General features: G+C 37.8%; 1 protein-coding gene across 1 annotated transcript in view; it reads left to right on the plus strand.

Annotated features, from left to right (window-relative positions):
- LOC122789830 (putative bifunctional UDP-N-acetylglucosamine transferase and deubiquitinase ALG13) overlaps positions 1–13,824 on the plus strand; it is a 2,262,889-nt gene that overhangs the window by 1,664,030 nt on the left and 585,035 nt on the right. Inside the window, exon 11 of the mRNA XM_044057268.1 lies at positions 7,423–7,557. Coding sequence (XP_043913203.1) covers positions 7,423–7,557 — 135 coding nt within the window. The remainder of the gene's footprint in view (positions 1–7,422; positions 7,558–13,824) is intronic.

Here is a 13,824-nt window from a genome sequence, read left to right on the forward strand (position 1 = left end):
TCCATTATGCTATCAAAGTTTTCGAAAAAATGTGTGAAACTGATTTTCGGCATTTTTTGGGTAACAATGTCATTGATGCTAACATGTCAGTAGTAGAAAAAGATTGTTTGAATGAGTTAAGAAATGAGAGTTTGCGAATTATGCAACCGGACAAGGGGGGAGGGGTGGTTGTTATGTCCAAGGCTGACTACGTGCAAAAAATGTTTGATATCCTGTATAGTGACACTTATGCTGAAGCTTCACTAAATGAGGTTAACATTGCATATAGTAAAATTGACAGTGATCTTTTGGACATGTTAATGCAGGATCAGATCGACCTGGGTGAATATAACTATATGTCCACGGATGTTCCAAACATTCCAGGGATCTTTGGTATTCCCAAGATCCATAAGGACTTGGTCAATCCCCCTCTCAGACCCATTGTGGATTCATCTTGGTCCAAGACTAGCTATATAGCTAAATACCTGGATCACAAGTTAAAGGAGAGAGTCATGGCCATCCCTCATTTGTGCAAAGATTCTTGGCACTTTCTGGATAAGTGTAATAGCATTGATGTGGTTAACCAGAATATCATTTTTCTTACTATCGACGTGAAAGAGCTGTACAGTTGCATCCCTCAAAATATAGGCCTTGAATGGTTTTCTGAACTCTTGTTTGAGGAGTTCGGGTTACCTAAGGGTACCAATAACATGTTTACACAACTGATGGAGTTAGTGCTCAGGAACAATTTTATTTTTTTGAGGAGCACTATTTTAAACAACTTGGGGGGGGTGGCCTTGGGGTCTCCACGCTGTCTACTTTTTGCCAATATAGTGATGGCCTGGAGGGAGAAAACGTATTTGTTTCCCTCTCCTTTTTACAGTAATGTTATTTTATATCTGAGGTACTTGGATGATTTATTTATTGCATGGAAGGGGTCTGAGGAAGGTATTGCAGAATTTATGAATTACATCAATGAGTACACCACATTTTTGAAATTTACATACAGTCCTGGAGTAGCTTGGATTTTCTATTTGGATGTTTTGTTGGTCAAAACTAAGGATGGTTTGAAATCAAAAATTTTTAGAAAACTGACATTCAAATAGTATTTTACACTTTGACAGTAATCATCCCATGCATGTCAAACGAGGTATCATCAAAGGGCAATTAGTCAGGGCAGCCCGGATGGTGTTAAATTACAGTGATTTTATAGATTAATATGATTTTGTGTCAAATGTTCATGGATAGAGCTTATCCCAAGTATCTTATTAACAATATTAAAATGGAGGTAATAGAAAAACATGAGAGTGGTTATTTTAAACCTATTTTGAATAACTTGGGGGAAAATGTATTGAGCATGGTGGATCTATCTACCAATATTGACACAACCAACCCAGATGACCTTGATGGAACTTCTGATTTACTAACTGTGGACACATCTAGGAGGAGGACTGATATGTCATGTCCACTGGTGATTACCTTTTCCAGTGACAGCAATACCATGCAGGCCATAGTTAACAAGAATTGGACCATTTTAAATAGTGATTCATGTTTGGGATCTTTTTTTTTTGGAGAGCATCCAGAATTTGTGTTTAGGAGGGGTAGGAACATAAATTTATTGGAACAAGTTAAGGACTGTAATTTACAGGGTAAAATGACTTCTTGCGGTGCGTGTAGTCAGTGTAAAAATATCTTACTAACATCTAAGGTTAAGATATGTAACAGGGTTATTTCTATCAAGGGCAAGTTTAACTGTCGTACACAAGGGATGGTTTATGCTGCCCTGTGTTTGCAATGTCCCAGTTTTTATGTCGGGAAAACTCAACGGAAGTTGAGTCAGCGTATTTACTAACATTTATATGATGTTCGTTAAGTGTGAAGAAAAAAAATGCTCTATTTAGGCATATCGAAATGCTTTCTGACCATGCCTTTAAATTTGTGGTTTTACAGCAGATCAAGCGGAGAGATCGTGGTGGACCTTGGAAGTTATGGTTAGAAGATAAAGAAATTTGGTGGCAGATCTTTCTCAATGCTCATGTTCCCCCTTGGTTGAATGAGACTATTTCTATTAGTAGTAAATTAAAGCACAGGGTATTAGATAGATGAGACATTCCCATTTCAATATATATTATTTTGAATATGAGTTTTATATGTATTAATTGTGTAATTATATATATGTATTTTTTATACATTTTTTATCCATTCTTATTTCATGCAATTTATATGTCCTTGTATTATGTTCAAGTGCAAAGGTTTGTGTTATCAATTAGTGTGAGTATTCATGATTTGATTAATTGAAGGGTGTGGTATAAATGCTGAACTATAGTATTATTTTGTCTGATGAAGTTTGGTCAATGTGCCTTACGAAAGCTCTTACTTTTGTATATTTTTTTTACTGAGTCTTCTTTATATAGTAAAACGCTTGTTTCTTCAATTTCAGCGTGTGGTCCATTCATTCAATTTACTCAGTAGATCTAGTCTGATCCCTCATGAGTTGTCCCTCAATGAATCATTTACAAACTGATCTTTAGCGGTTTGGGCCAACTTTGTTGCATCCTTCTTGCCTTCCCCCTAAACAACAAATTCAGCAGATATTTTGGTCTAATCCCCCCTCTGGGGAAATCCCAGAGGAATGCTTACTTTCACAATTGGCCCCCCAATCTCCTTTATGCTTACTCCCTCAACTGATTCTATGGTCTCTCTATTCCAGGGATTATAAGATGGTGCAGACTCACTTCCTTTATTAGTGACATTAGCCAGCAGGTTCATAACCTTTACTTATATCATTGCTTATCCTGACATAATAAGGTAAGCTTCTAATCTCTCTCTCTCCCCTTTCCTCGCCTTATGAGAGGCATATTTTAAAATATTGGCTCCTTTGAGAGATACTTAAAGTACAGCCCAAAGATAATCATAAGGCCTTTTACAATTATGTATGTAGCGTATGTGCAGAACTAGTGACCAATGGTATCACACACACTGACCCCCCCCCCCCTCCCCATAGATGGCAAACATCCCAGCAGATAGGTTTGGCGAAAATTTCAATCCATTCTCCCCTCCTAACTTATCTCAACCCCCCCCCACCATACATATCTGAAGAGCAGGTCCTCAAAACCTAGTCCAAAGCAAAAAACACAGCCACTATGGGACCAGACAGCATCCCAGGCTGTCTTCTAAACAGCTAAAACATCACCTTTAAGTACCCTTTTCAATCATAGCCTAATCACAGGCTTTGTTCCTGTGGAATGGAGAACAGCAACAGTTCCCCTCCACAAGGGTGGCCTAGCAACAGACCCAGGGAATTTATAGACCCATAAGCCTGACCAGCCTCATCTGTAAGTTCATGGAATGCATCATTATGGACTTCGTAAATAAAGATATAGGGAGCCTCCAAACCCTGGATCCTACCCAATTTGGCTTTATTATGGGAAGATCCTGCCTGTTAAATCTGGTGGACTTTGAAAATGTGATCAGGGCCCTTGACGAGGGCAAATGTGTGCACACAGCATACCTGACTTGGAAAGGCTTTTGATACAATCCCACATTCAGGCATTACCGATAAACTTAGCAAACTAAATGTAATCCCCTTCATTGTAAGATGGGTTGCCAACTGGCTCACAAACCAGACACATTATGAAATTGGGTGACTACATCAACCAGCAGACCTGTTACCAGTGGGGTACCACAGGGGTCAGTGCTGGGCCCCCTACTGTTTGGTATATACTTCTCAGAAATTCATGTCAAAACTAAGGGGTTGTGGCTGATCAAGATTGCAGACAACTGCAAACTAGGTGCAATCATTAAGTCCACAAATATCAGTATACTCCAGGAGGGTCTCATGCAAACCAATGACTGGTGTATTAGTCACGGCCACACACTTGAATGCAAAGAGATGCATCATCATTCCCTTTGGCACAAACAATGTCCCTTCCCACTATCAAATCAACAACAATACTGTAAGTACTCACAAAGTGGCAAGGGACCTGGGATTACAAGTTGATTGCAATCTTAACTTTGACCATCATGTGTCTACTTTAGTAAGGAAAGCTTTCCTACATAGCACATTTGATTAGTAAAGGGATCCCCTTGAGGGCAAAAGAGGTCATAATTCCTCTATACTCATCAGTAATCTGGCCCATAATTGAGTATAATGCCCTGTTCGGTGTGTACCATACAAAGCATCTGCACCAGTTGGAGAGACGTCCGAGGTTTCTAACAAAGATCATCAAGATGCTGCAGCATGTTCCTGTCACTATACTCCATATCATATAGAATTCTTAGGGGAGACTTACGCCTGGCCTACAGTGCAATCCAAGACCCAAATCTATTAAACTTGTTGCATATCACTAAAGCAAATGGGACTAGGGCTTACCCGTTCCAGGGACCTAAATATGGCCTGCAACTTAAATAGGATATGCTGGAGGTACAGATTTATCTCCCACTGAGTGCCGATTCCTTGGAACAGGCTACCAGTTCTTGTGAAGCAGAGCACCACTATGTCACTGTTCAAGAGGAACCTGGGAAAGTGGAAGGAGCACCATAAATTCTTATTGGGGATAGCATTCATAACCCTCCTGGACATGGGCAGTCATCACTAAATTCAATCTTGGGTGTTAGCTATCATTTACATGGTATTACATTGGGATGAAACGGCTAGGCTTAAAATTACCTCAGGTTCAACAGCCTAGTAATCTCCTAGGATCCTGAGAGTAGTATTTGTTTTACCTTTGTTAATTTTATATCCCAAAAAATTTGAAGCTGTCATGTCTGATTTATGATATACGAAATAATATAATTTGCAAGTAAACCAACTTTTCTTGATTACCATGTCAGTTATATCCTTAAATTTGAGTCCCTTATTTTCTTTGCTAATGGCTGTAAATATAAATCAAATAATAAAGGGGAAAGAAACTGTTTTCCCCTCTTCAAACACAGCCTATTGGAGGGGAACGCTCCCACTTCATCTCTAGCCTCTGAGTCTTCATGTATGCTAATAATTAATTTTAATATTTTATTATGGGACGCAAATGCTTAAATTGCCCTAATCATAAAGTCCCATCTTACTGTGTCCGATGCTTTCTATACATTAAGACCCTTCAACAAACAAGGCTGAAAGAATCTTTTTTTTTTTTTTTGCCAACAAACATCTTTATTAAATTTTCACATGACATAGGCAGTCTTACATTAATATAAATGAAAAACAAAAACCATGACACCACGTTAGTTGCAAACAGTCTACATCACATACATCATTGAAACAACGGTAATTGAAAACATTATACATCACTTAGTTTATCCATTGTCTGTTAAGCATTATATGGCTCATTCAAATCCTGCCTCGTAAACCTCGTTCCTGCTCTGCACCTGCTCTGCATATATTGTTCCCACAATGCCCATTTTTCCTATGTAGTTTGTCTCTCCCTTTTCTAAAGATTCCAGTTCCAGTTGTTTTATCTCTTACTGTATTCACTGTTTCTAGTGAAGTTGGTCTAGACTTTGATTTCCATTTTCTAGTAATTGCTTTTTTTGGCAGCCACCATAATTAGACTCGGGGAAGGCTTTACTATGTCTAGGCAATTCCGATTCTGTGTCATAACTTAAACAGAAATCATCTCCTCACTCAATCCATTCTGCTCACCCAGCATCCTCTGACAGAGCGGTCTTCAGTGTATCCCTGTCGTCTTCCAGCTCATTAAACTCCCAAAAAATATGCTCCCAGCTACCTCTTAAGGTTGAAGGACTCTTACATGTGTGGAGGTATACAGGCAATTGAGATATTGCAATGAAAGGCCCAAGGAATGTAGACAAATTTAGCAGCAGTTTGTTTGATTTGTGCCAAGAAAACAAGCACTGTGTCCAAATAAAACCTGTCTAGTGGTTGGCCAATTTTGTCACTTTCTGCAAAGATTAATTTGGTAAGACTTTAAAGGAACAAATAAGTGTGCATTCCGTTATAGTGGCTTTCTTTAACAGTGTTTTAGCTCAGACATTCTGGGCGGCAGCAAGCAGTAACCTGGATCCACCATTCACACCTTTCTCAAGCATTACAAATTAGACATGCATTCTTGAATCAGGGCATGCTTATCAACTGCAGTTCTACAAAGTGTGCTGCATCTTATTCGGTAGTCTGTGGATGGATGGTTACTTGTGAACAAACTGCTTTAACACTCCTCCCATGTATAAAAAATATATGTACATATACATACGTGCATCAGCAGTGAGCTTTATGATTAAGATAGTACCTCTGCATGTGAGTACTCCATATAAGATTAAATGTTTCAGTAACAAGGTCACTGTTAGAGCATGAGCTGCCATCCAACTTTTCCCAGTCTGCATTTGCACTTCAGTAAACCCCTTTGGAAACTGGATGTGGAAGGGTTCTCGTCCTAAAGCCCTCCTTTCCAAGGGCAACTGTGGCAAATTGCCAGTGCTCATTATGAATGAGTGCGACTCTTCTGTGGCCTAGGTGTCTTTCCTTGGGTATATAGGAGCACTTCTTAGTGGCAGATTACTCCAGAAAGGAGTAGAACATGGTACTTTGATGCCAGTTTACAGAGGGGCAACATGTTGATAACCTGGGTTTAGAGCAAAGACCATCAACAAGTCTGGCAAGTTGGATGTCTTCTTATCACTAATTCCTTAGTGTTCAAAAATCATAGTCCTGTTTGGCCATCTGTTTTAAGGCACATACACTTAGATAGCTGTAACTTTGTGTATTAACTAATGTTTTGACAGTGTTTGCGTCTGAGATAGCATGTCAACCATAGTAAAGGGATTGATAAGTATATCTGAACAGTCCATCAAACTATTGTAAAAGTTCAGTCATCGGTGTCAGTATCTTGAATTTAGAAAAAACTTAATCAGGCGCATATTTGGAGAAAAACATTAAGCATGTCATAGCACCCATTAAGGACGTAGTATTTTACCTGCTTTATTAGTTGTCAGAGGACCAAAATTTAGGTGGTAATAGTGGCAGTGCATTCAGAAATGTGAACCATCATGGAAGTGTACTTTTGGGCTAATTGCCTTAAGAGATAGGGGAGTGCTCAAACAATCTGTTGTGGCTTGTGGTAAGATGGCTTTTATTTCAGCTAAAGGGAGTGCATGTTTTTGCAGTGTGTAAAGCTGGTACTGCAGTAAACTGTAGGTAGGACACTTATTGTAAGAGAATAGCTGTGTATGGCCATGTTAATACCACATTTCATGATGGTATCCTAAGAGAGTGGTTGTGAGGCTTGATATTTAATTTTTGTTAGCTATGGAAAGTTTTAGGCAGGTACCATGAAACTGAAACATTACAATACTCAAAATAACATCATTGATGATGTGTTGTCAAACTAAACAACAAAACAATCTAAATTAAAAACGTTATGCTTGAATTTGAGTATATTTTGTTCTTGGTTATGTGGTTTAGGAATTTTTCTGTTCTTTTTCTTCATGCAGTTATGCTTCCACCAGTGCCATTCTCTTTCCATCCAGCACCTTCTGTTCCTGTTAATGAAATGGGTAAGCCGGTGCCACCGCCTCTTCCTCCACCACCATACTCCTGTGATCCCAGTGGTAGTGATCTACCTCTAGGTATGCTCACAGACTCTAATTTAAAATAGAGTAAAAATATGGGTTTTGGTATTGGCCTAGTCTAAGCTGCTTCTGTTTTCATTTTCAACAACACTAGTTTACAGGTTAATGTAAATAGCGTCATCAAGCATAAATGCATTTTTCTTACCGTTTACAGTAGTCATGATACGGAAAGTGGGTTTGTAATTCTAAAACATGGAGATTTTACTTTAGTTTCTTCACTAGCACTGCATTAACTTTAATAAACTAGTGTTTGTATTTCCTGCATGCTCATCAGCTGTTAGTTACTTCCTGTTTGAGTCATGTGATCCTGCCTTTTGATGCTGTAAGGAAGGATAAACGGCTTGTGATGGATAGGTACATTTTCTGTAGTGATGCAGATTTCAGCACACAGTGACACGCACTGTTTGCAATTACTCATTCATTTAGACAGGCACGAAATCAGTAATGAACTACATGCATTTATATTCATTACACAGCAACAATCAAGATATGCAAGAGTATAATGTTTCTAATAATTTGTAATATTGGTAGTCCTTTGGAGAGGCCTAAACATCTCATTACATATGATTCATAATTTGGTATGTCATGCTGTAGTAAGTACAAACAATGCTATTACATACATTTGGGCAAATATGTTAAACCTGTAAAGATTTCTTTAATTGCAATGCCAAAGGCATTATTTATGTGGTATTGTGTATGGTGTATTCAGCTTTTGATGTGGCGAAAACCTGCAATAAATTGAGTGGAATGCGTTGATCAACATTTGTATTCTATAAAAAATAGACTCATCTAATGCATTAGCAAAGCATTGCACTGAATGCTCCAATTATAATAATTTTAATTTTTTTAATTTTGGAGTAAGAATGAATATATGTTGCATGGATGGCATAATTTATTATGTAGAGAATTACATTAAGTTCTTCTTGAAGCCGATACATTACTTGATTAATTTTTCTATTTCTATTACTTGTATCTTGAAACATAAACACGCTTGGTTTAGTATCACATGGTCATCTTGTGTATTAAGGAAATGTTTTGTCATTTTATTCTGATGAAGTCTTAAAAGTTGAAGAACAAAAGCACTTAAATTTCCAATTCCTTGACTCGCTCTGTGTGCGATTTTTTTTTTTTTTTTTTTTTTTTATCCTAGTAGTGTATGCTTGACATACCATACAATAAGACATATAACAATGGAGTGTTCACTGAGCAAGAAAGGTGGGGTTGTAGGTGGGGTTGTGTGAATCTTTGCAGTGATAACCTAAGTTATAGATTGACTGGATTAGTGCTTGAATGACTCGTTTAACTGAAATGGTTTCACAGCAAGGTTGACACTCCACATGCATCATGGACTAGGTACTGCAGGTATTACAGAGTTCTTTATATAGGTGGTAGTGTACTGTGACCATCCAGCAGTATGGTTTGGTTCAATGTGAGCCATATTCCAGACTCCTGTGGAGATGGTTTGCAGTATTTTGTTTTTCATAAATTCTGTGGTGAGCTAGTGCACCTGCAAGCCTGTCTTTAATCTTGGACAGGAAAAAAATGCTGATGGCCATGCTACTCTACAGGTAGAGCGTCAGCACTGGACATGGTCTTGCAGCTTCACCTGCATGTTCAGGGCTCGTTCCCTGACAGGAATGCCATGTCTTACATAACGGAGCTGCTGCATCAGAAAAGTTCAGCCAGGCCTAGTTGCTTTACTCTCAGTAACAATTCCTGGTATAGTGAAGCTTTCATGAGGTATTAAACTGCACATTGTTTTCTCTTTAAGACATCATCAAAGGTGTCGTGTCACCAGATGAGACAGAATTAGAAAGTAATTGGGCAACTGCTTAACATACAGTATATTTAAACAATTTTTAAAACTTAAAATATAGCTCCAGTGATACAACGTAGTAAATTGTATATTTTAGAATTTAAAAAAGTACTGTACATGAGGTAATCATTATTCATATTTTAAAATCCATAAACCAGTTTGCTCTGTTTGGTTTTGGCTTACCTGATCATATGGAGAATAATTCTGCAAAGATTACATATGACTTGTAACTGTTAACCGTTAAGTTGGCAAAAGTGTCATTGACAAGACAAGGATGCATTTAAGTGTCAGTCTTGAATTACCAGAAGCTAATACCATACTTTTCACATCTCACGTACACGTTTTCCTTATCTTTCTTTTATTATGTTACTTGGATCCTTGTATTAAAATGGATAATATCTTTAAGGGATTCTTGTACTTTCAACTGTGAAATCTTTTCTGAGGAACTTACCAGTAGCTGACATTTAGACATACAGGTTTTCAAGCATTCTTCATTATGAGGACTTGGTCTTCTACTTCTTTTCTGATGTCTTTGTACAGTTGATAACGTTCAGGTGGTCAAATGAACGCCCATGAAATAAGTTACAATTTTTAGTTTCTGTATATTTTCTTATGACCACATTTGCCAAAAGACTACACATATTTTCTGTCTGTAGCAGACATTTAAAACCTTGATGTGTAAATATTTTCAGCAGTATCTGTTCAGCCAGAAAATGGAAGAGGAATGTCAGCTCTCATTCTCTAAACATCATCTACTCCAGGGCTTTATCCAGCTTTACACGTAGCTTCTGCTGAAACGTCCTTCCAGGGACATAGTCAGAAGGTGGCCATTTTGACAAAGCTAACACATTAGAAGTGATCTTGGAAAGATTACCAAGACATTAAGAAAGCAAGTGTAGTCCTGAGATAAATCCACATGACACGAATAATACAAGAAAAACAATGAATATCAAAGCCAGAAGTGAGAGATGCTCCTTTTTTTTGATTCATCTGTAAGCAGCCATCCATACATGAAGGTTTTCATAGAGTCATAGGTAACTACTAGGCTAACAGTCCTTGTGGACCATTTTAAGCCTAGCTGACTTCCCATAGTGAGAATCAAACCCATGACTTCTTGTCTGTGAGGTAAGCACCTTAACCATTATACCATCTGTAAAATTACTGACCTGTGGTCTACCCAGCCCTCATTCGTATTGCATCATGCATGCATTTGCTGACATATCTCTTACCTGTTTGTGAATTTTGGAAGTGGGTTTCCTTAATGCATCATCATGATGGTGTGCTGAGTTGTGTTGAGCTGTTGCACTAAACCTTGTGCCAGACTTTTGTATTATGCATTTGCCCCTGGTGTGCCATTGTAAACTGTCTGTTATTAAAGAAAAAATATCTTTATTACCATCTTGAAGTAAAATTACCATACAAATATGTCCACAGATAACTAGGTCTGTCCAACTCTTAACATGATACAGTACCATTTTTCACATAAATAACTTGGAATAAATCTCTGCGTGTACAGACTAGATGCATACAAAATCCAGGTACATATATAAAACTGTGCTAAGCAATGCACTTTAAAGACTGCTGTTTTCTTATATCAGCATATTTGCAAACAAAAAAGTGCCTGGATATGGATAATTATATATATGCAAACATGCAGCTAGTATAAGGAACAGTCCTGCCTAGTTTCATAGCTGAATACTCTCTCTTTACCCAAGGGTAGTAGGCATTCTGTTCTCTGTCAGAAGCATGCTTGGTCAAATGAACCACCCCATATCTGTTTATAATGCGCACACAAGCATGTGTGCACTTTTTTCAAGAGCATCACTTTCTGTCAGCAGCCCAGTTGCTCCCAACCTGCAAACATCTTCCAGATCTTATTACGTCTAACAAAATTGCTACAACTCTAAGAAAAAAATCTTAACCTATACTTGATAGCCAGTATACCTCTGTTTTGTAATGTGCTCTACTTGTTATAGAATATTCTCATTGGATTATCAGTATTCAGTCCAGTCTACATATTAGTACATTGACTCCTGATAGTTTGATAGTTTAATTATACCTAAAGCATGATTGTGACAGCTATTTAATAACCTTTCTACACTGAAACAGAGTGTCCGAACATATTGTACAAATAGACACTTTAACACAGCAGTCTTTTTGTACTATTAGACTCATTTAATTCTTGGTGTTTGGTGTTCCAGCTGCAGCCTTTTAACTATACGTTGTCATCAGTTTCAGTAATTACCAACCATCATATACCTGATCAAGAAAAATTTCATATAGTCAGACTGATCACCCATTAACTCCTGTCTTGTGCCCTCAATCCTGTAGTGCTCTAATCTTTTATCTAGGTCTAAACCAGACCACCCTACTTAAAACAGAAATGCAAAACGAGCATTTTAATTTTTATTACACTAGTAATTTGTGGAAACTCCAATGTGTTTACTGTTGTTGTTCAAGTGTATGCCATTTAAGCCAAAAACACATATTGCAGGGTAGATATACATGCTTGCTAAAACAACTCTGCTGTCATGCAGTCCCATTTGCAGGATGTGAAGACCATATTCTAAGTAATGTGTGACTTCTATAGCTAAGCATTCTGTTGTATTCAGCTCCAGTATTTAGAACATCATTAGTGTTTGTCTCGTATAGTCATACTGCTCGTCACACGCACCTAACTCGATGTTACAGTTGTAATAGCTGTGTACCTCTCAACCTGTTAACACAATATATCTGGACAAGGCCTAAAATAATAGGGGGGCAAAGGCCCAAAAATAGGATCACATTATAAATATTGCTCTTATAAACATAGAAAGTTGATAGAATGACAGGTTTTGTGTTGGCATACATTTTCTGAAGGACATAGTCTGAAATTCAAACGTGTGATATTATTTAGCAAATTCATTCCTCGTCTATTTGCCTACAAATTACAAATTTTATGAGGAATAGACCAAAAATCTGGACCGTTCAGAGATATGAACAGCTATCATGAATGCATGCCTGATGATCAGAGTATCAGTGGCTAAATGTTAACTTTGAACGTTTTCATTCTCTCAGTGTAGTTGGTAAACTAACTGTGATCCCAACTCCATGTAAATGGTAGCTGCTTTACTATACCACAGGAGGATACCACTCACTTCAGTTAAATAATGTAGTGCTCCTAAAAGAACTGCTTAATTTTGAGGGATGTGTACTTTTCATGACATAATCTAAAATTTATACTGTAAAATATTATCCTCTTCTCTGTGGCTTCCAGACTTGTCAATAAAGGTATCTTCCATCCCACTACACTTGTTTGCTTTTTGTGAAGGGCCTTGAGATCACAGTTTTAAGTTATCAAAAATGCAGATGTATAGTAATAATCTTGTGTTGCTTAAAAATACTGTAATATAATTAACTTGAATATACCCATTTAAGGCACTTGTTCCTGTAACAATTAATCATTCAGTTTCTAAATAGCTATCTAGTTACTTCATTATTAGTCTGCTAGTCTAAATTACGTCACTTGTATTTTTAAACATATTCAAAAGTAAAATCTCTGACTAGTCAAAATAACCAATAAAAATACAAACTTGACATGATAATATACATTTAAGAGTATTGCACCAGCAACATAATATAAAGAACATAAGAGGATGCTCAAAGTCAAAATAGGCACCTTCACCTCCTATAGCAGACCTGTCAATAGTGGAGTTCCTCAGGGATCTGTCCTTTGGACCCCTACTGTTTGGCATCTATTTCTCAGAAGTCCAGGCAAAGACAAAAGGCCTGTGGCTAACCACGTTTGTGGACGACTGTAAGTTGGGTGCTGTCATTTACTCAACAAATGATGTTAACATACTGCAAGAGGGTCTCATAGCAACTAAGGACTGGTGCCAAAGTCATGGCCTTAAGCTAAATGCAGAAAAAAATTTATCATCATGCCATTTTGCAGAAACACGGCCCCTACTTATTACCACATCAATGACAACCCCCTAAACACACAGTCTGTGGTGAGAGACCTGGGTACTTAGGTTGATAATCTCACATTTGACCATCATGTAGCGGCAGTGGTCAGAAAAGCCTTTTACTTGGTTCATCTCATAAGTAAAGGGATTGCATCCAGAAAAAAGGAGGTTATTACCTCTTTATACGCCTCCCTCATTAGACCAATAATTGAGTATAATGCCCTGTTTGGTATGTACCTCTCCAAACATCTGCACCAACTGGAACACAGAAATACCTCACAAAGAAGAATCCATGGCCTCCAAAACCTGTCCTTTGCAGACAGGCTCAAATCACTATCACTCTACTCGGTATCATACAGATTGCTCAGAGGTGATCTGTGTCTTGCCTACAAGGCAGTCTTGGACCCTGCCCTGCTAGAGATGCTCCATATCCATAAGTCTAACTCCTTGTGCATTACCTGCTCAAACGGTCTGAATCTAATATGCAACATCAACAAAACC

The sequence above is a fragment of the Protopterus annectens genome, chromosome 15.part0 (genome assembly GCF_019279795.1).
Source record: "Protopterus annectens isolate FY-2018-M chromosome 15.part0, PAN1.0, whole genome shotgun sequence".
Taxonomy (NCBI): domain Eukaryota; kingdom Metazoa; phylum Chordata; order Ceratodontiformes; family Protopteridae; genus Protopterus; species Protopterus annectens.